The sequence below is a fragment of the Mesoplodon mirus genome (genome assembly GCF_964341445.2).
Source record: "Mesoplodon mirus genome assembly, chromosome: 2".
NCBI classification, from domain to species: Eukaryota; Metazoa; Chordata; class Mammalia; order Artiodactyla; family Ziphiidae; genus Mesoplodon; species Mesoplodon mirus.
In genome coordinates this window covers 50,288,778-50,312,851 of record NC_138977.1, presented here as the reverse complement: position 1 = coordinate 50,312,851, position 24,074 = coordinate 50,288,778, and the positions used below count along the sequence as shown (strand labels likewise).

The following is a 24,074-nucleotide window of genomic DNA, read 5'->3' as shown; positions in this document are numbered from 1 at the left end:
TCCTTTTCTTAATGCACCTTTTTGTCCCTTCCTCCTGCCCCCATCTGCTGCTCAGTAACCCGTCATACACCCAGGTTCTCATTTATTGAAGAACTAAGGAAGCTTAGTTGCAATTGCTAAGAGGAAAGTTAGCCATGAAATTTGACATATCAGGTTTTTATTAGCACGTGGTTTTTGTGCTAGCATTCTCTTTTCCTAGAAATAAGATAGTTATTAATTAATGTATTAATAGAGGTAATAGATGTTCTATTTCCCACTATGCCTTGATGGTTACATAGCAGAGGATATATAGGAAAGAAGATGATTCAGTTCAAAAGCCCAGAATGAAAACTGAACAATATCCAGTTGAAGGACAATTCACAATATTTCATTCATCACCAACATACCAATTTAGAAAATTGTTAGTGTGATAAAATATAAACCATAAATTCTTTGGAGTAAAGGAAACTGAGTTTGAATTCTAGCTCTAGTTAGCAGTGTGACCTTGGGCCAGGCTGATTTCCTCATGTCATTGTTTTATAATCTGTGAGCTGGGTTAGTAATTGTACCTACTCTTAGAGGTTACTATAAGGATTAAATGAAATAGGATATGTAAAATTGTTTGGCACCTAATAGTAAAAGTTTGTTGTTTTTCTCATTTCTCACTGTCCCACAAAAGATGCCCCAGCAGTTAAATCTTTTAGTTGTATTCTTTTAAAGGGGTTCACACATTTAACTTCCCTAGAAAGGGAAGTTAAATTTAAATTTTAAATTTAAATTTCCATTTTACAATTAAATTTAAATTTTTCTAGGAAAAGATATTGACTAGGCTTCACTGTAAGCTTACCAACAAACAAACAAAAACTAAGGTACTGTTGTAGATAAGTATGAAACATTGAAGTGGTATTTAAAGGGAAAAATGTTAAGGAGTTCAGTGCATCATAGTTAGATCATTTAATACTATACCCCTGAATCTCAAGACTACAAAAGTGTTGTACACTATACACAGTCACGTAGAAAAAGGCGCTAAAGTCCCAGAGGTGAGATACCTAGTTCTTCTAAGAAGAGTCTATCTACGAAATTCATTCAAAAACTTTAATGCTAGAATTCTGTAAATAGGGAACAGGATGTAGACTTTCCTCCTTCTCTTTCCCCCTCTCCTTTTCTTCCTTTTCCTGCCTTTTCTTCTTCCCCTTCTGCTATCAACAAAAATTTACTGAGGGTGCAGTTCATTGCTTTTTAAGAATTGTGCTTCTTGCAATGAAGCAGAACACACACCACACACACACCACACACTTACACATGCATGTACACACACATACACATATATATACACACTGCTTTTTATAAAGTGTGTTGCTTTTTAATTAGTGTTAATTACTTTTTGAATGAATAAGGTCAGAAATTCATTTGACCTAGACTTTATAAGTAAATTTCTACCCTAGTACCTTTGTTCATTTGCCTAATATGTCAGGGTTGCAGTGACTATACACTCAAGGGCATTGTTAATATTTTGGAAACAGTCAAAATAAATTTTCTGACCAAGTGTTGGTTTTGTATCTGGAGGGGAAAAAGGTTTGCTAAATATGATAAACAAATTAGAAAGGCAAGGAAAATTGCCTCAATTGGACAGACACTATACTCTTAACAGAAGGGGTATATCTTATCAATTCAGTGTTGACTGTTCCAGGGAGAACATGCTTAATAGTGGATGAATGATTAAGAAGAATAAAGCCTTTCTCAGACACCGAGTGCATCACTGTCTGTAGTATCTCTAAGTAAAACATGGCCTTTGTCCTGGCATGAAACTGTCAGACTAAGTCAAGTGATTGGAAGTAAGCATGGCTTCCATTTCCACACCTTGGTTATATTTACAGCATGAGGAGGCTTCCAAATGCTTTAAAACTATCGTCACTAGAGTGGAATTTCGTTACCTTTTTTTGTATATAATTTTTCTATTATCTTAATAAATGCTATACACCAGTATGTCATAACCATTAAAAAGAACTGCTGGATCGTGTCTCCTGTGGTCCCATATTATAGTCAATATGTGCTTCATAATTAGCCCATTAAAAGAAAATTAAGACATAAAAGATAACCCTAATTCATCTTCCATGACCTGCATCATATTCTATGCACTTTTATTTTTATTTTATGTCATTCCCTCTTTTGCTTATACAGTAGGTTTAAGTCATAGACCGAGGGTTGAACAGGAGGTGCAAGGCCCTCTGCTGTAGCACTGCTTAGGCTTGCATTTGCCAAGATACTTTACCAGCGCAGCTGACATTTTATCATTCATGGTAACATGGTCTTTTGAGATAACCATGGATATTTGAAAGACCCATCATTTTAGTTTTCTTTTATTGACCTAACCTATATTATAGCAGTTTCTGTATAAAGCTTGCAGGAATCAGAAAAGGAGAAGCAGTGTATTTGGATAATAACCAGACCTGGGTAATTCTCTAGCTTTGGGTTTGAATAAAACCCAGATTTGGAAAATGTCCCCGAGAATAATATCTGTGCACATCCTAAGTATAATGATGGGTGGGTATAGAAGAGAAGTTTTTGTGAAAGTAGTGTCTAAATATATCCAGCTTTTTACCAGATAGTAGCTCAGCTCCAGTGCAGCATCATAGGTGAGCATGTGAATAGAGTGTTCATGGATTAAAGAACATCTTACCTTGAACTTGTCTAATGACAGTGGAAATCTCAAGCATGAAGTTTTGGTAAATGTACTTAGGAAAACAAAAAGGATAATAACAAGAAATAGTGAGTAAAACCTTCCTATTAATTTTGCTTGTTTTAAGACTTAAGGCTGAAATAGTGGCAGGTAATTTCCCAAGAGCTGCTTCTTCCAAAGTTTTCCTCCTTCACTTTGTCATCCCTACAAAAGCCATTTTTGTCCTTTTATTGATCTGGAAACTTAAAGCATAAATATTTGACTTTATCAAGAGGCACTCGTGTGCTCACATTATCCAGAATCCTTAAATACATCTGACATGACCGTGCAGGCAAGACACTTATTCTAAATTTTATTCTGTATTTATTTTCCAGTTACTTAGTTGCCTTAAGATGTTGCTTACATAGAATGGAATAAAACATTAAAGGTTTATTATCATGGAGAATACTCTTAAATTTTTTCTTATTCAGAGCAGGTTAGCCAGTTCCACCCTAAGAAGCTATGTTGAAGGTATAAATTCAGATTTGCCTAATTTATTAAGTACCATCCAAATGCCAGACATTTTACTACTGGATTTTAATAAACTATATTTTAATATATATAATATTTTAATAATATATATGTATTTGATCATCACATAAACCTTGTGAGGTAGCTGACATTCTTCCTGGGGTCAAGTTCTGCTTTCTCTGGGTGGTGAAGCTAATAGTAATCTTAGCTATATTTATTTAGAGTTTACCTGGTACTGGGCACTGTGCTAGCAATTTTGCCTATATTGCCTTATTTAATCTGCATGGTAACTTTATGAGGTGGATGCTATCAAATCCAGTCTCACCAATGCGGAACCTGTGGTCAAGAGGAGTGAGGTAAAGTCCTCAAGATTATGTGGCAAGGGGGTTGGGGCCACTGTGCTCCAGAAGGTGGAGCAGCCAGCATTCCAGCGCAGTTCTCCTGGGACTCCTTTCTCTATACTGTGAGGTGATGGTGCTTCAGAGCAGGCAAATCTGCCTCGGTGGCCAGTTGTTGCTCCCACTTGACCTCTTAGCCTCAAGTGAGCTTTGGTGCATATTCCTGATGGTACCGTTTCTGCTAACGTGTAGAGCGGAGGATTCACGGGGTAGTTCCTGGTGCCAGGCCACTAGAGGATAAAGAAGAACAGCCTTACCCAGTACATTTGATATTCTCTACATAGGAGGTATATATCATTGATGTGTGTATATCACCTCCTTTTTCTCCTCGTAGCTCCTGCAGCTTGTTCTTTCTCTAGATCTCTCATTAAACACAAAGACTAAAAGCCAGCTTAAGGTGGAAAAGTCACAGACACATTTTTTTTCTTTTTTTAATATTTTATTGACAATTGATTTACAATGTTGTGTTAATTTCTCCTGTACAGCAAAGTGATTCTGTTATACATATATATACATTCTTTTTCATATTCTTTTCCATTATGGATATTGAGTATAGTTCCCTGTGCTATACAGTTGGACCTTGTTGCTTATCCATTCTCTATATAATAGTTTGCATCTACTAATCCCAAACTCCTGAGCCTTCCCTACCCCACTCCCCCTCTCCCTTCTCAACCACAAGTCTGTTCTCTGTGTCTGTGAGTCTGTTTCTGTTTCATAAGTAAGTTAATTTGTGTCATATTTTAGATTCCACATATAAGTGATATCATATGGTATTTGTCTTTCTCTTTCTGACTTACTTCACTTAGTATGATAATCTGTAGGTCCATTCTTGTTGCAACAAATGGCATTATTTCATTCTTTTTATGGCTGTGTAGTATTCCATTGTATATATGTACCACATCTTCTTTATCCATTCATCTATCAATGAACATTTAGGTTTTTCCATGTCCTGGCTATTGTAAATAGTGCTGCAATGAACATTGGGGTGCATGTATATTTTTGAATTACAGTTTTGTCTGGATATTTGCCCAGGAGTGGGATTGCAGGGTCATATGCCAACTCTATTTTTAGCTATTTGAGGAGCCTCCAAAATGTTTTGAATAGTGGCTGCACCAATTTACACTCCCACCAACAGTGTAGGAGGGTTCCCTTTTCTCCACACCCTCTCCAGCATTTGTTACTTGTAGACTTCTTAATGATGGCCATTCTGACCAGTGTGAGGTGGTACCTCACTGTGGTTTTGATTTGCATTTCTCTACTAATTAGTGATGTTGAGCTCTTTTCATGTGCCTGTTGACCATCTGTATGACAGACACATTTTTAAACATCTATTACTGTGTTCATTCCTCCATTCCAGAGGATCAGCTAAAATTTGATACACAGAAAGGAGGATCAAGATGTGAAAATCCAAGGAACGTAAAATGATCCACCTGTGTAAATTACCTGAAACCAAGTATGGGACACAGGCTGTCCCAGTGACAATTGGCTCATTCTAAATTAACCAGGTTCCTAGAGCAAAATGTTCCTTTGCTTCATAAGCCATGGTGCTAAGCAGATAGTGAAGACACAGAGTGCAGTGTGTTTTGGCTTTTCCATTTCACCTTTCCAGAATCCTAATTAAGGATATTACAGATTCTGTACACACAGATCATTCTGCAATTGTTTGATAAAATATTTGCATTGTATGTGTCTGGATCCAAGTGGTGACCAAGGGCTCTTGTAGATCAAGCTTCCAATTGGAATTGATCATTCTCTCTTCTATGAGCTTTAAAGAAATTTACTTTTAATCTTATTTATGGGCTCTGCCATATCCTGCCAATATGTCTGTTTATAGAAGTGCTTGTTTATATATTTATTTGGAAGTTTTTCTCTTGAAGCAGCTACTTATTAAAATAAGTAAGAAAAGTATATACTTCTTACTTCTGTTTTGATACTGGTCTTTTGGGATTTTGAGAGCCAACGTGCATAGCTTGTCTCAGAGGAATACTGAAAAGATGAAAGAAACTTGGATGAGCAAATTGACATGTATCCAGAACTCGAGAGTGGTTACTAAAGTTCAGATTGGAACTTGTGGTCTTTATTATCTTTCATTCATTTCACAAGGAAAGAGCCTGGAATACCTTCCTCCTCCCTCCTCACTACTTGTTTCACACTAGGCAGAAAAGTGTGTTGCAAAAAGACCTTCACTCTGTTACGACAGGAAGCTCATAAAATTGCATCAAAGAATCTAGCTCAGGAAAGGCAGCTTCCCAGACACCCTCTAAATAGTGCCTTTGATTTCTCATGTGCTGTTTTCCTCCAAGTGCTTAGACAGGTCAGACATTTCTATTTACAGTAGAGAGATCCACATCATCTAACATTGGTGAATCGTTATCTCCCGCCTTGAATTCTGTGGCCACATAAATCATCTTGATTTTGATGAATAGAAATATTGGGTAGGAAAAGGAAGAATGATGGACAAGGTTTTGATACCAGCTCTACTTCTGGTTGACTCTGTAATCCTGGGCAAGAAACCTGGCATATCTTGCCTCAGAGTCCCATCCAACATAGAACGGGTATAAAAGTATACCTGTTTTGTGCTCTTATATGTTGTAAAGTGAGCAAATGGAATAATGTAAGAAAATGTACTTTAAGCTTTTTAGAACAAAATAGTAATAAGATTCTAGGTTTTACTACTAATAATTTACTAACATCTTCTTCCTTCAGGGATTTATGTTTTGTCTTACTCTTTGGGCCAAGCATCCTTTATCCTATTTTGATTCTTTCTGTGACCTATAATGAAACACAAAGAATGAGAAAACAGAGTCTGCACGTGTGCTTGTTTTACTGATGAATTAGGGAAGCCCTAGCGGCAGCTAGCAAGAGGTTAAAAGTTTAACATGTCCAGAGCCTTCAAAGATCAGAATGGATTGCAAAAAACTAGGACGGAAGCTAAGTAATTTCTCCCCTTTTGTTTTCCTTGTTTCAATTCTTTTGCCTTTATCTGCTGTCATTCATTTGTAGTCATTGAATGACCCCTTTCCTAGCTTCTCTTACTGACAGTAAACAATTGTCTTTCAGCTTTATTGAAGTATAATTGACAAATAAAATTATATTTAAAGCGTACAACGTGATGATCTCCTTATGTGTATACATTGTGAAGGGATTCCCACTAATTTTATTAACATCACATATCACCTCACATATTTATTTTGTTTTATTTGGTGAGAACACTTAAGTTTTACTCTCTTAGGAAATTTCAGTTCTATAGTATAGTATTATCAACTGCAGTCACCATGTTATAATTCAATCCTCAGACCTTAGTTCTCTTACAACTGAAAATTTGTACCCTTTTACCGGCTCTCCCTATTTCCCCCACCACCCAACCCTGGCAACCACCAGACTTTTTTTTTTTCTAAGATTCCATCTATAAATGATACCATGCAGTGTTTGGCTTTCCATGTCTGACTTATATCACTTAGCATAATGTCTTCCAGGTTCATCCATGCTTTTGCAAGTGGCAGGATTTCCTTTTTTTTTTTTTTTGCGGTATGCGGGCCTCTCACTGTTGTGGCCTCTCCCGTTGCGGAGCACAGGCTCCGGATGTGCAGGCTCAGCGGCCATGGCTCACGGGCCCAGCTGTTCCACGGCATGTGGGATCTTCCCGGACCGGGGCACAAACCTGTGTCCCCTGCATCGGCAGGCGGACTCTCAACCACTGCGCCACCAGGGAAGCCCTCCTTCTTTTTTAAGGTTGAATAATTAACAAATATTTTTGAGTTCCTGTTAAGTGCCAAACTGGGCAGATTCTGGGAAAAAGCAGTGAACAAGGCATGCCCCTTTTCTTCTTCCTTCAGGGATCTTATATTCTAAATTGAAACAGTCAAATAAACCTGTTTGTTTCTTCTTAGAAGTTTATATAAGTGAGACCTAAAACATGGCAAACTAAGAAGACAGGCTAGAGATCTGGGGGCTGGGTTGGGGGGTGCTCTGGGACCAAACAATAATTAGCAATTAGGATGTTAAATGAACTTTGTGAGCCTCAAAGACAAAAACTTGGTAAGTGTTGTTTCATAATATTTACGTAAATGAGGGATAGTCTCTGCATAACAATTTATTTTCTAATACATAAAGCTTCAAATAATAGGAAAAGACCTTATCCAATAAAGAAAAATCTTGTAATTATAGAATACTTTTTAAATCCTATGTTTTAATTTTAGACTCATAAGTAGAAAGGAAGCAATGAAATATTTCAAAGAGGAGGGTTGGTTTAATAAATAAACTAGGTTCTTCTGCAAGTGACATCTTCATAAATCTACAAATGATGCCAAACTGTAGGAAAATAATTTAAAAATTAGATTAAATATTCATGCTCATTATAATAATACATTATGTATAATTTATTATTTAGCACTTCTTTGTTTTCACACATTTTGCAAAGATATACTCTCATATGAATTCCAAATTTCCAAAGTTCCAAAATCAGTTGATTCTTAATTAGTAAAGCTTCAATTCATGAGATTTGACTGTGCGTGAAGCCAGTGATCAACTTCCTCACTTATTAACAGACATTTTTTCCACTAGGCAAAATATATTGAGTGCCTTTTAGTAACATAGAAGTGTTGTTTTTTTTTTTAAACCTGAAACAAAGTACAATATCATCTCCTTAAGTATTTGTCGTTGTTTCTTATCGGATTAGAGCACAAAAGACATGTCCAAATTTTTGGTTGTTTTATGTAGGTGAAAGGTGAATACAGTTATAATAAAGAAAACCTTATTGTGCCTTTATGTTGTTATTGAAAACATTTTATTTAATGCCTAAGCCTGCTTGTTTAGATTCCTAAATGTGCATATAGGTCACTTTAATTTTATTTTTACAGTAAAAAATGGTCTTTTGCTTACAGTTAATATCTCCATGTCAAATGATACCACATTGGCTCCTGAAGATTTGCCAACTGTTTCTTCTACTGACGCGGTAAGTGGCTTAGTATTTCAGATCATTTGCATATTGTACACTCTAATAATATTCATAATATGATGTCTCCCACCACTCAGCAAGCCTAGTCTGAACACATATTTAATAGTCAGTGATGGTAGAGGGACAAGAAAAACATTTTCTGTACTCTAGTCAGCTTTTTTTCCTTTTCTTTTTTCTTTTAAACTTAAGTGCACTTGAAGTGCAACATACTTTTCAAACCTTCTCAGGAATTTGACTGTTATGTCCATTAACTGTCACCTTGAAATATTTTCACAAGGGAAAATGAGCGAAGTTGCAAAGTGAGAGCGTAGTATCCTCTCTTTGTTTCTAGTACGATTATGAATTCTTCTGACTACCAGATGGTGCTGTGTTCCCTTCACTGAGGGTGACTGTAGCAGGACACTTCCTGTGTCACTTAGAAAGGACCGTGCCTCTGTCACATGATATCCTTTCCCATGGCTTGTAACCAAGGATCTTTAAGAGACTGGAACTAAGCTTTAAAAATGAGCTGTTTTGCATGGAAGGTTGCACACTGGAAGAAGACTTTTGTGTTAGAGAAAAAGGGGAAAGTGCTGTTTCAGACTTGTAATTGTGTTCCTTCTACACTGGATATGGAATCTTACCAAAGAATATCAATCTCTCAGTTATAAAGACAGAACCCATACATAATACTTTGTATTGATCGAGTGCCCATCTCTCAGGAGACCAGAACACTTCTGCAGATATTATATAATCAGTGCCCACAACATCCCTTTCAAAGATGATGCTTTGTATCTTTCCTGGACAACTCTCACTTGACCCTGTTTCTCTCTTGTTTTCATATTCAATGGCTCTCTTGACTTCTTTCCTTACTGTTTTCTCTGACTTTCTCCAAACTTTGCCTCTCTGTTTCTTCCATGTTTGAGAGCGTGTGTGTGTGTATGTGTGTGTGGGAGAGAGAGTGTGTATATGAAAGAGTATGTATATGTTTTAAAGGCCACATATAGAAGAGAGTTCAGTTTTCAATCTTCAAGCCAGCCAGCCAGCCTAGTGCCTAAAAGGATGTGACTAAAACACAGAGAAAAATACTTCCTTCTAGACTTTTAAGGAATTTAATTAAAATCTAATTAAAAATTTAAAATATATATGTAACTAATTAAAACGGTAAGTTCATTTGCAATAAAAATTAATAAAATACTTCCAATGACTTAAAAAGAGATTGTTTCCTAACTTGTTTTTGTAACTAATCAAGGAAACCTTTAAAATTAATGAATTTTTTAAGCCCTGTCTTTGGGCAAGTCCTGGTGAGACTCTAGTAATTGATATGTAATTATAATAAGATGTCACTATAAGATTCATGGAAAACAAATGGACATTGTGGTTGACTTCTGGTATGACCATGACAGAGGACATAAAGGCCCAATAATGATGATAATTTAGCTACCATTTATAAAGCATCTACAAGAGACCAGGTGTTTTATACATATTATCATTGTTATAAACCTTAATATGTATTGTAATCATTAACACGACCTACTGGGCATAATTATCTCCATTTTATAAATGAGAGCAACTGAAGCTCCAGAAGGTAAATAACCTTTCTTGCTCTAGGTCACATAGCAATAAATTAGTAGAACAAAGATTGAACTAAAGTTTGGGTGGATCCACGACCTGTGCTATTGCTAATTGCACCATGATGCTTCAGTGGTTGCAAATTGGAATGTTTACTATTGTTTACTTTTTTACTTCCTATGAATGCTCTATACTCCAGGGCAACAGTCCCCTCATGTGTGTATCAGTTGCACACCTTAATTAAAATGTTAAGTTGCTATGTCCAGCACCTCTAGAGAAGAAATTAGGGAAAAATATGTAATGTGTGTGTATGTAATTATAAAGGACAACTTTTACTCTGTTCTTTATTTCTCCTTTTCTATCTGTATCTATTTCTTTATGTATACTTTGCATAAACACATACACACATATATGTGATCCAAAAACGAGTGTTAGGGAGGTAATACGATTTATTATCATCACTTATAGCACCTACTATTGAGCACCTACTAGGGGCCAGGCTCTTTACATTAATTGTTTATAATCCTCACAATACCTTTGTGAGTTATGATGTTACCTGTATTTTATAGATGAAACAGAGGCTTATAAAGGTTAGCTGACTTTCCAAAGGCCATATGACCAGTATATAGTAAAACCAGAATTCGGACTCAGGGCCTTCTAACTTCAAAATCTGCATATTTCCATTCTTTGGGGAAGCAGAATAGCATGTCCTGTAGAAGGATTTACAGATACTTAGTTCTCATGTCAGACTGGTTGCAAACACAAGGCCCCACTACTTTAAAAACAGGCTGTGGAACCTTCTCAGCTTCCCATCTGTAAAATGGTGATGATAAGAGTATTCCCTCAAAGATGCTAGAAGAGCCAGATTAATAAATAGGCAAAACTTCGCAGAGTGGCTGGCACATACTTGTCTCTCAATCAATGTTAGGTACTGTTTTTATTCTATTTAGGTGTTCTTATCATTCTACTGGGCTGTTTGTCACCAAAACTCAGGTTGGTGGAGAGAAGAAATTGAAAGCCACTGCTTCTAACCACCTACTGGGTCCTCTGTGTGTTTGGCCACACTAGCTCAGTTCCCCTGAACCTTTCCTAAGACCTACAGTCAGCAGGACTTTATTTCCTTCTTTTCATCTGGCCATAATTAGATCATGAAAGAAGGTGCTGTAAGAGTGACATGCAGCCCCTGGGCACCCATGAGACGCCCTCTCACAAGGCCCTAAGAACATCCTGTCAGAGGAAGGAAGGCCTTTTCTTTTCAGCTTCATTAGCATGAAGACAAGCTTGCTTCTTCCTTGTGCTATGGGTGTGTTTTCTGGGGGAAACAGCAGGAAAAACGGAACATGAGAGCATTTAGACAGAAGTTAGAACTCAAGAATAACCACCCTTCAAGATAAAAAGCCAGATTTTCCATTATTTGCATTTATTGTTGGAATCATTGTGTCTTTAAATCTTCTCACCTTCATCAGTTTTCCCATTGATTTCTCACTTGGAATATCCATCCCTTCAGCCTGCAAAACAAAGCTCTTTAAAAGGGCTCTGTAAATCTTTGAGACCAGCCACAGCTTATCCACACTGTATCTAAGCAATTAGTGTTGAGATTTGCTGGCTTCCACTTACCAGCTCTTAGAGGGAGAGAGCAGATTTCAAAATCTAATGTCAGAAGCTTCTCTTCTGAAGACGTGATAGAATGGATCGGTTAGTATTTGTTTTTCATGTTACATTCCTTTTTGTTTTCGTTTTGTATTAAATTGAGTCATACCTTAAAAGACACAGTTCTTATGTGCTCATTGCAATGAGTTTTGACAAGTTTTTACCTCATGTAACCACCACACGAAACAAGATATAGAACATTTCCATCATCCCAGAAAGTGCTTTGAAATGCTCTATTTCCTGTTTTATGCCCCAGCTTTTTGAGCCTTGGGAGATCTTTCTTTGCCAAACTGCTCTGCCCCCCCACCTTCAGAGGGCAGATGCCTTAGCCCTTTCAGAAGTAGCTGAATGCCATGGAGGGGTTTCTCTCTGCTCTCCTGCCCTGCTTCCCATCTTAGAAAAGTGGCTTTCTTGCATTTGATGGAGACTCTGTGTCTAAGAGGGGTTTCTCTCAGCTCTTCTGTTGAATCTCCAGGCTTTTCTAAACTATCTGTGCATTTGACAAAGACCATTAGAAAGTTTGGTGGGCGGATGGACGCAGGCTTTGTCGACACCTGAGGCTCCACAGAATTCCAACGTGTCACCCCAGACTACAGGCAACCATTAAAAATTCATTAAAGATTTGGCTTATTTCTCCATCCCTCCATCTACAGTGCATTTATCTTCCACCTGCTACTCTGCCAGGGATGAGGCAGCCATGGATCTCTTCTCTCCTATGAAGGTCTTGTAACTTTGGAATTTAGTTTATTTAGGTTTCTTTGCATCCTCATCTCACTGGTGTAATTTTTAAAACTAGGATTTTGTAGCTTATCCTGCTTGCTTTTGTTGTTAGGTTGGGACAACTAACAGTCTCCTGTAACTTTCTATATCTTTTTTTTTTTCCGGTACGCGGGCGTCTCACTGCTGTGGCCTCTCCTGTTGTGGAGCACAGGCTCCGGACGCGCAGGCTCAGTGGCCATGGCTCACGGGCCCAGCCGCTCCGCGGCATGTGGGATCTTCCCGGACCAGGGCACGAACCCGTGTCCCCTGCATCGGCAGGCGGACTCTCAACCACTGCACCACCAGGGAAACCCAACTTTCTATATCTTAATCATAAGTAAACAACCAATTAGTTTTGGTATTTCACAACAGTATACATAACTACAGTCACAGGTTACGTACATCCTGTAGACCATAAAGTAAGATTGCAGATCACTGCAAGTCTGGCTTACCCACTGCAGGGAAAAAGTCCTAAATGAGTACATTAACTACTTAACCTTGAGACTTTTATTTGTAGCATTACCCTCATTTATATATATGTTTATATATAAATATATGTGTGTGTGTGTGTGTTTAAAGGCTTATATTTTACCAGTTGATACTCAAAGAGAGCAATGTAGACTCTTCAATTTTTATTTTTGAATTTTTTTGCTTATTGTATTACCCAATGAAGCATATCATGATAGTCTACATGGAGATGCTGTTAATCATGGGCCCAAGGCCTGTTACAGTCTCATAAACACCACTTGGCAGTCAGACATGGAAGTAAAAGTGCTTTGATCTGATGTACCTTCAGGGTGATTCTAGGAGCTAACATTCATTTTTATGGGAAATGGAATGTCATATTAATCTTCTTGTGCATAGCATCCTTGTGATTTTCTCTCATTAAGAAAGTGAAGTGCAAAAACTATTCTGTCCTTAAATCTCCTTAAAGAGTACATGTTCCTACTTTTAAAAATATTATGGAAAATTTAAAACATGCACTAAAATAGAATAGTACAATAAATCCTCACATGTACACATCACCTAGCTTCAATGACTGTCAAAATTTTTCCCACTGCCTCTCATATATACCCCACTCTTGTCTTTGCAGAGGCTACTATGGTGTTTTAAATTTTAAAATTAATCCTTCAGTATACATTTTACTTTTAAGATTTATAAACATATTCACTCAATACAAATAGGGTCATCCTCTAGAAAATGAGATCCATAAAAATAGGTGGAAATCTATTTTCATGAGATTGACCTCAGTTAAGACCATCAGCAACTTGGTCCCATTTCCTTTGCACCTTTTTTCTCACTACCCATTTACACAGACACTCTGCTCTGGTCCAGTCACTGTGAGTTCCTCCTCATGGTGAGCATTCAATAAGTGGTGCCTAAAGGACTTACTGGATGAGTGAATGAAGCATCATATGTCCCCGAATCCACATCTTTGCTCATGGTGTCTCTCCATCTAATGCTTTATCTCTTTGTTTCTGCCAATGCAGAAAGATATATACACCCAAAGTCTGTCACTTTTATTCCCCTGTTCATTGGCTTTTGTTACTCTCTCCGTCATTCCTTTCTAGTTTTGTTGTCCTGCCACACTTCTTCCTACTGCCTTTTGAGTATGAGAGTTCTACAAAGACCAGTTCTTTTTTCAAGGTGCAGTTTAACTTTTGTTTTCCCTGTGCTCAGTGAAATTAATCAGTCCCTCTTCTGATCTAATCATCTCTGTACCATTCATTTAGACACTTGCTTTTGCTGCCTTGAATTTTTAGTTAATATTTAAGTGGACATATTTTATTTCTCCAATAAAACTTTTAAAAGTTGTTGCTTTTATTCTTCTTTATTGTTCCCTTACAGCTTATCTTAGTTAGCCATGTAATTGGGGCCCAGTGCATTTTCTGTTTTCTTTTGGCCACATTTTTCTACTTTCTCTTTTGTTACTCAAAATAGCCTATATCACCAGAGTTAGAAAAAAAAATAGGGTCCCAGTTACATTTGAATTTCAGATAAATAATGAACAATTTTTTTAGTGTTAAGTATGTCCTACATATTACATAGGACATACTTATACTAAAAATATTATTCACTGTTTATTTGAAATTCATATGTAACTGGGAATACTGGATTTTACCTGACGATCTAAGTTGAACTTTTTTTACTTTAGTTTTGTTCTCCAGATAGAAAGAGTAGTTACACTGATAGATATCTCCTTAAATATGTCAAATATTTGTGTCTTGATGAGTGATTTCATTCATTCATTTAACAAACATTTCTTTTGGCGCCTGCTGTATCCTAAATTGAATTCTGCCCCTGTCTTTGCTCTTCTTTCTTATTTTTTGGTGACACACAGTCCCTTCGGTCTGCAGGTGTTATACTTTTGTCATTTCTGGCTTTTACCCATCCTGTCCAAAGAGACCAAATCCTTGTCAATCTCCCTTTCTCTCTCTGCATCTTAATCTTTCACCTTCCTTCCTCCATTCTTGTTTTTCCCAGCACCCCCTTTTTCCTTCCATACCCATAACTGGGTTCTTTCTCATCCACCACAAGCATCTCAAAAGTCTTTACCAGCCCTAAAGAACTTGCCTTGATCCTGTAATGCTCGCATGCTCTAGCCTTTCCTTTTGTTACTGTATTTCTTAAAAATTGTCTGAAATTGCCATTTCAGTTTTTCATCCTCACATATTTCTCAACTCATTTCCCTTATTTGAACTCCCCTCAAGAAATTACCAAAAATATTCTAGTCACAGAAAAAGCAATGAAAATAAATCAATGGATTTTGTTCAGTCTTCATCCCTCATTATCATTTCTGCAACATTAGACCCTTATCAACCCTCCCCGACATTTACTATTTTCTCGTCCTTTGATTTTCAACATTGTGATTGTACTTTTCCTTTTACCCATCACTCTCAAAGTCTTTTGTGGTGTTTTTACTTCCATTGCAGGTACCCTAGATGTTTTACACTCGTTTCTTCTAGCACACTTTCCCTTTGTAGTTTTATTAAATTTTATTACTCCAGTGATCAACTCTTTGCAGCTGACTCCTTAGTCGATGTCTCCAAACTTGACATCTCTCCTAGATGCAGGTCACCAGACCCATTGGACATCTCTCTGAGCATTTGCACCTTATAACACTTATGGTCTCATTGAAGGGAGCTACAGTGTGCTTGCAATAGAAGGTTAGAAACATCATGAGAATTAGAGATCATGTGCTGTGAGAGTTCTGACAGGCAAAGAGGACTTCTGAGATTATATTCCCAACTGTCTTGTTATTAAAGTTCTGATTTAATCACTTAAATCCTGTGCATAGACTTTTGAGGAATAAAGATCAAAGCCACAGAGAAATGAGAATCACCTATAAGGAGTAAAGGACAGAGTGGCGATATAGAAGTCTCCTGCATTAAGCTCAGAGGAGACAATGGTTGCTTGAACAAGAGTGGTAGCCATAGTTACGGGTGAGATGTGACGTATTTTAATATAAAGTCTTCACCATAATGTGACTTGTGAGAAAGAAAAGAATTAACAATGACTTCAAGGTTTTCTGTTCTTAGAATCGAGGAGGATGAAGTTGCTATTAACAGGAATGGGGGGCAAGACCTTAGGGGGAGCAGGTTTGAGGAAGATTAGCAGTTAGTTTTTGAACATGGTTAAGTTTAACATGCCTCTGAGGATGTAAGTACGGATGTAGAATAGTTTACTAAGAAGTAGGTACAAAAGGATTAATCTTTCTTTGAATTGGAGAACATTTGCTGAGGGGTTAAGAAATCACTGTTAATCCTGAAAGCAGGAAGTTGCTCTTAGAGTGAATGAAAATTGGAGTGTGGTTGAAATACACAGAGAATGTCATATTAGGCGGGCAGAATTATCTCAGTTATAACAACACGAAGGCAATACTTCTGAAGCTTCTTTGCATCACTGCCTCCTTTGAGGTTCTAATGAAATCTTTGGTCGCTCTTCCCAGATAAATGTACATACACACAATGTTTTACATATTTCAGCGGATTGAGGGATTTCTTTCTTCTTCATGTCACTTGACATCTACGCTGGATGTGTCCAACACAGTATTTCCTTCTTTCAGGAACCAGTGTTATTTGGTTGTACATTTTCCACCATGACTTACTGAACTGTAAACAGAGTAGTTTTCATGTGAAGGATACTATTCACTTTAGAGCATTTTCCAAAGTTAGGATCACAGTGATCTTCATGGTACTCTTTTACAGCTATTTAAGTAAAAAGTCCTATTTGTAGTTGCACAGGAAAGTGAAGTTACTTTTTTCTGTGTTCCAACTGAGTGGTGATAGAGTTGAGATTGAAACCCATGAGGGTATTTTCCCAGTCTGCTGCTTTGATACATGTTCAGTATTTCCATGAACTAAAGAAGAATCATTTACATCTTTTTGCTTATTCTATGACTGAATTACAAATGATCAAAACCAGAATTATTTACAGTGAATCAACCACCATCACAAACACTATTCATGAAATAATAAGTATAAAAGGCTGCCAAACAAAAATGTGTAATGTACTATTCTGATGAAATCATGAGATTTTTATTTAGTAGAATAACGTAAAGTAACATAGGAGTCCTAGACAAGAGATTAAACCACGGTAGGCACACTTTTTCTATGAAGAACCAGATAGTAAATATTTTAGGATTCGTGCATCAGTCTCTGTTGAAATTATTCAACGCTGCAGCTGTAGCAAAAAGCAGCCATGAACTGTGTGTAAATGAATGAGCATGGCTGTGTTTCAATAAAACTTTATTTACAGAAACAGGTAGTGGGTTGTATTTTGCCAGTGATATGTTGTTTACTGACTCCTAGATTAAACTACTCATGGTAATTTTAGATAACTTTTTAATAAGAGATGGGTAGATAGATAAACAGATAGTGAATAGATAATTCTGCTCAGCACCAGCCTCCCTCCAGGGTTCACCTACTTTGCTTCAAAGCTGCTGACCTAAGGCTGCCTACATAGGAAACTTCTTGTGTCCACGAACATGGAGTAGATTTAAGTTTACTGAATGCAGAAGCTACACTTAGAACTTCTCTGTATCAGCACCCAGCCCAGAATGGAGCTCAAAATGATTAGTTGAATAATCGCCCCAATCAGTGGAATAACTTGACCTATCTGGACCTTTCTCCATTCTCATCCTTATGTTGACCTATCTGGACCTTTCTCCATTCTCATCCTTACTTCACGTCACATGCCCCTAACCTGTCGTTAGAGAACTCGGTGTGAAGAGAGCACAGCTTGGAGAAAAGAGTGCTGTCCGTGAAGATGATGACAATTTTAAAAATTGAAGTACAGTTAATTTGCAGTGTTGTGTTAGTTTCAGGTGTTCAGCAAAGTGATTCAGTTATATATATGTATACAAATCTATTCTTTTTCAGATTCTTTTCCATTATAGGCTATTACAAGATACTGAATATAGTTCCCTGTGCTATACAGTAGGTCCTTGTTGTTTATCTATTTTAAATATAGTAGGGTGTATCTGTTAATCTCAAACTCCTCTCAGACTGAGCTAGGATTCCAGAGAGGTGAGTCAGGAGCTGCTTTGCGGTAGCCAGGGACGTTGAGAGACAGAGAGACTCAAGGCCTCCTAACCGTGTAAAGGCAGAATAGCTCAGTTATGTCCGTTTTAATTATTGGGGTCCTGGGTAAATTTTACATGAAAAAGATGGTTCACTGATGATAAAAATTTAAAAACCATTAACTTCTAGCAAGTAGCAACTTGTATCAGCGCAGTTTTTGTTGTTTTTAATGTTTCCTATACTTAGGTAAGGCAAAATTGACCTCTGAAGCAAAAGATGTTATTTCTACACAGAAGTATCTGTTTCATAGATAACAAAATGAGATATGTTATAGTAAAAATTGTATAAATTGATATATGTGATGATTAAATCATAAGCTAATTATCTAACACTGTACTTTTCATCTTTACTTATATACATCATTAATAATGAGTTATGCTTGGTCTTAATGTTTAGTTTACGATATGGATTTTGCCTGGAGTTTTACAGAATTAACATTCATTGATACCAGCTTATGCAGAATAATAACACTGAAATAACACAAATAATATAGATGTCTTTTTAGTGATATTTAAGTAGAATTATTTTTAGCTAGAGTTTGTTTTATGGGAGTGGGAAACTGTGTGTTAAGATACAGATACTGAGATAAATACATGCTGCCTAAAGTTTTTATACTGAAGCCCTTAGTGAAAGATGGTGTTGGAGGCTAAAATTTCTGTACAATGACACAAAGAATCATTAGAGGCATACAAAAATGTGTTACTGGCATTTTAAGTTGATGTAAACAAGAAACCATGTTTGTCATGCACATCTGTATAGTTTTCACCTCAACTTGAATCTCTCTAAGAAAATCAATAAAACTGCCTGTTGGGGTTGTTTTAATGCAGCTTACCTCTTCTGGGAGCTGCAGCTATAAAGAAGGATTCTGCTGATATTAAAGTGCTGAAATTAAAGTGAAATTATGGTAAATTTTTGCTGGTTTTAAAACAAAGAAATCTGTTACCTGTTATGACCTCTAAACTTAAAAGGTATTATGCAAAAAATATCCATATGCAGAAATCTGAAAAACAAAATGAGATGTGATTAATCACCTCTCAGAAACAGACTTTAACAAAAGAGTAATTGTGCAATTCAGCTGTTTACAAGTTGAAGCTAATATTTCAGGGAAAGATCTAGAGTTTTGGCGGGGGGGGTTCCTGACTTATATAAGAACTTTATCTTTTGAGCTCTATAAAAATATGAACTCTTTCTGGCCAGAGATTCTTCTTTTATGTGTGTGATCTTCTTTTATGACTAGATGACTTATATTGAGAGAATTCATGAATAGTAAAGGATATTGATGATGCATTTGGTGTGAGGGACAACTCTTGCCTCCAACGGACAGGAAAAGTTTTTCTTTCTATATTTCTTTGAAAGGTATTCTCAAATTACTCTTCTGTTAGCACATGACATACCCATCAGCCCTGCACCTAAGAGAAAATTCAACATCACGGCACCGGCAGATTCAGTGTCTGGTGAAAGTCTGCTTCCTGGTTCTAGACAGTCTTCTCATCGTGTCCTCATGTGACAGAAGGAACAAGGAGCACTCTGGGGTCTCTTTTGTAAGGGCACTAATCCCATTCATGAAGACTCCACCCTCTTGACCTAATCACCCCTCAAAGGCCCTGCCTCCAAATACCATCACATAGGGGATAAAGTTTCATCATATGAATTTTAGGGGAGTCCAAATATTCAGACAGTAGCACCCCATTAGCATTGGTCAGTAACTGGCTGCAAGAGGGCATAACCTTCCAGGTGAGGCTGCTCTTAAGCAGCAAAAGGCAGTTTTCTAGAGAAGGAGACAGCTGTGAGCTGATAGCAGCTAAAACTCAGCAGCTGGAGGATGGGTGCCCAGGCCTTATCCACTATGCTAGCAAAAGGATTCTCTTGCATATTGGAAACAGAAACAGGAGTGAGCTCCTGTCAAGAAGTACAGCACTGACAACATGACAGCAGTTCATGAACCAGAAGAAAATTTGAAAATTGACCTATGAGCTTGAGGCCATGTAACACAGGGCTAGAGATCCCATACCCAACTCCACAGCCCATCACAGCACTCTCCAATAATGCATTCTCTTGACACTGACTTGGAGTCAACAAGAAAAGCTGTATTTTATTAGGTTATGCAATTGAAAAAAGAAGAGATCTCCCAACATTTTTATAGTTTAGTTCCTGAAGTCACCAATCTCTATAGTTATTTAGAAAAGAAATAGCTCATTTGTGAAAGCGCTGGGTAAATTAGTTAACCAAATATAACCTTTAGAGCATTAACTCTATGGCCATCAGCTTGAAGCACAAGAATCTGTGCACTACAGAAATCAGTACTTTTTTTTTTTGTCTGCTTAGTGCAGCCTGTGGGATCCTAGTTCCCCAACCAGGGGTTGAACCCGTGCCCTCTGCATTGGGAGCGTGGAGTCTCAACCACTGGACCTCCAGGGAAGTCCCATCAGAAGTCATTACTTTTTGAACAACAAAGGTGTTTCAGCGAGTCTCACGTTTGGAGACTTAAGGTATTATTGTGTCATATGGTAGTTCTATTTGTAGTTTTTTAAGGAACCTCCATACTGTATGCTAACACATATATATGGAATTTAAGAAAAAAAATGTCATGAAGAACCTAGGGGTAAAACAGGAATAAAGACACAGACCTACTTGAGAATGGACTTGAGGATATGGGGAGGGGGAAGGATAAGCTGTGACAAAGCAAAAGAGAGTCATGGACATATATACACTACCAAATGTAAGGTAGATAGCTAGTGGGAAGCAGCTGCATAGCACAGGGAGATCAGCTTGGTGCTTTGTGACCGCATGGAGGGGTGGGATAGGGAGGGTGGGAGGGAGGGAGACACAAGAGGGAAGGGATATGGGAACAGAAGTATATGTATAACTGATTCACTTTGTTATAAAGCAGAAACTAATACACCATTGTGAAGCAATTATACTCCAATAAAGTTGTAAAAAAAAAAAAGATATTATTGTGTCTTGGTTTACTCTCAGGAAGGTTCACAGGAAAGAAAGACTGTGGTTTGTTTCTGTTGAACAGATGGTTGATTGTAGGGTTGTAGTACAAACCAGGTAACGGATTGCGTCATTCTCATTGTATTGTCAATAATTGATAGCCTCCTGGCCCCCCTTACCTGTTATTCCATTAACACCTCCTCAGGTGTCACCTTCCAATGGTTTACCCTCAGGCTGTTTTACAGAGACTCTTAGCATAATTCCGTATATAGCCCATCAGGTATCAAAAGCTGCTTTTGTTGTGGCACAGTGTTCCCTAGAAAAATTTTCCTGTTTTTCTTCTTCAGCACCATAATGCTACCTTTGACTGGGCATTTCTGACGACGAAGGAGTGTTTGAAATATGGAGGAAAGCTCATGGGCAACAACTGTGGTTATGTTCCTGATATCACTCTCATGTCTTTCATCCTTTTCTTGGGCACCTACACCTCTTCTATGGCTCTGAAAAAATTCAAAACTAGTCGTTATTTTCCAACCACGGTAAGTACCTGAGCTTTAAGTAATTTTCATTGAATTCCCACTTTATTAACAATAATACAGCTTTACAAAATGAAAAAGGCACCTGTAATTCAACCTTTCCAATATAATTTTGTGCATTTAAAAAATTGCTTTCCAGTCTATGTCTATGTGCATACATATTCTTAATATAATTGTAGTCTAGCTTTGAAAAACCATCCAAGGATTTTGCTCACATAATTCTATCCTAAATTCTTACTGTTGTAATTCCAACTGTACTGAAAAAAAAAGTGGAGTGTATTCTATACAAAAATGCACAAGTTAAGAAAAGACCTTCTAAATCCATAGTGTGTTTAAGTACCTAAGCCAAAACTCTTTTCATATTAATCAGGAATTTTGACATAGAACCCTTTGTTCATCAGCTGCACATGAGAGTAATTGAGTAGTTGAATCATGGACTGTAGGAGTAAACTTGAGCCGTGTTACACAAGTACTGGTGTAAGATATGAGTGTCATCTGAGCCAACCTTTCCTTCCCATAGTGACGAATGCCCTACTATGGAAACACAGATAATTGAGCTGAGTTGTGCAGACATCCTGTCTCCCATTAATATGCTTAGGTGAGCTCAAAGTCAAAACTGTGGTTCCTTGGGAGACTACAAGATAAGACCAACATTTAGTTAATGGCATTTTGTGTTTTTACCTGCAGAACGAAACTAATCCTTTGCTTTACAGTTCAGTTCTCACTGTTTAGGGTGTCAATACTTCTTAGTAATGTTGATTATACCTGATTTTTATCAATGAGGTGCTCTCTACGGCTGAAATCTCATGAATCTCTCCTCCTGTGTTCTGTGTAGAAGGAGCAGGAGAACTTTGGAAGACGTGAGATGCAGTCGATAAAGTTCCTTTTCTTAATTCCTGGGAAATGAAACTGACAATTAATATATTCACTTTCAGCTAGGAAATTTTTTGACTCTCTGATATTTCTTTTAAAATAGAAAATAAAGGGAAGGTTTGATGATTGTCTCAATCTGTTTGGGTGGCTATAACAGAATACCAGACTGGAGGGCTTATAAACAACAGAAATTTGTTTCTCACAGCTCTGGAGGCCAGGAAGTCCAAGATCAGGTGCCAGCATGGTTGGGTGAGAGCCCTCTTGCTGGTTCCTAGCCAGCACCTTTTCACTGTGCCCTCAGGAGGTAGAAGAGCTGGGGAGCTCTGCAGAGTGTCCTTTATAGGAACGCTAATGCCATTCCTGAAGCCTCCATCCTCATGTTCTTCCTAAGGCCCCACCTCCTAATACCATCTTCTTGTGGGTTAGAATTTCAACATATGGATTTTGGAGGGTCGCAACATTCAGACCACAGCTGTAATGAAATGTCTCGAGCTAGCTGGCCCAAAGAATGAAACATTTCCTCAAAGTGAAATGTAGGAAGAAGTGTTCAACTTTGTCTGCCTTAAATGGACGTCACAAACTGGTGGTCCACAGGCAGAATTCAACCCCCAGACATTCTTTGTTTAGTTCACAGTTTGTAAACACACACATGCACACACATACACACTTGGAGGCTTAGGTGGAACCTGTTCTTTGCAGGTAGTTATTGTCCTCACAACTCTCTGTTGTCTAAGACTTGGCTGCTTCACACATTCAGATTAAGTGCATGTCCCTGAAGACATTTGAGCTTGTAACACCAGTTCATGTACTGGGAAATGTGCTTACTTGATCCACCTCTTCAGTGGTATATTACCTGTAGAACAGATTCCTGGGTAGAGGTCTTTGAGGATGATTTCTTCTTCTCTATTGAGGTTTTTCCTTCTTAATTATTAATTCATGGGGCATCTTGTTTTTTTTTTTTTTTTGGCTCACACTTTGGGAATCATCACCCTTTTTATATCTTTCATTTGCCGAAGTCTGATATTATTTAGGCATAGTAGTAGGTAGAAAAGTAGAAAATTTGTGAAGCACTTGTAAATCATAGTTGGCAAATAATTTCAACCTTAAGATGAATAGTGATGAATTTTAACTGTTTATGTAGATATCACCTTTTTTTCCCAGCAGTAATTCCCAAATTGATAATAGCTCTTGAGACTTAAAGAAATTGCCCCTTAGAAGAGCCCAAGCAGGTAATTTCTCAGACACTGATAAATGCTATTGAGAAATGTTGAAAAATGTTGAATATGTGAAAATAGAATAATGATAGCATTCTAATTACAATTCCTATTGAGAAGGTTCTCAGCATTGTTTACAATTGTTTACACCAAATTATAAAATAAACAGGCAGGAGAAAATATATGTGATTTCTAAGGAGTAATGTTTAAGTGTGTAGGCTTTCACTCTGTCATCTCCCCTACTCACTTCACATTTCTAGCTAAATAATAATACATACATAAATTAATACACACATACATGAATAATAAGAGCATCTTTTTTCCCTCTCATTTGCCAAAACATGTTTTCATTTAAACTGTCATTTAAAAGGATGGTCTCTATAGGTAGGAGCACATAGGTTTATAGATTCTTATACTTGTATACTATATTCTACAATTAAAACATATG

The 24,074-nt window shown here is 37.4% G+C and overlaps 1 protein-coding gene across 1 annotated transcript in view; it reads left to right on the top strand.

Annotated features, from left to right (window-relative positions):
- SLC4A4 (solute carrier family 4 member 4) overlaps positions 1 to 24,074 on the top strand; it is a 350,822-nt gene that overhangs the window by 276,359 nt on the left and 50,389 nt on the right. The window contains exons 15-16 of the mRNA XM_082645180.1: positions 8,451 to 8,521; positions 21,351 to 21,542. Coding sequence (XP_082501306.1) covers positions 8,451 to 8,521; positions 21,351 to 21,542 — 263 coding nt within the window. The remainder of the gene's footprint in view (positions 1 to 8,450; positions 8,522 to 21,350; positions 21,543 to 24,074) is intronic.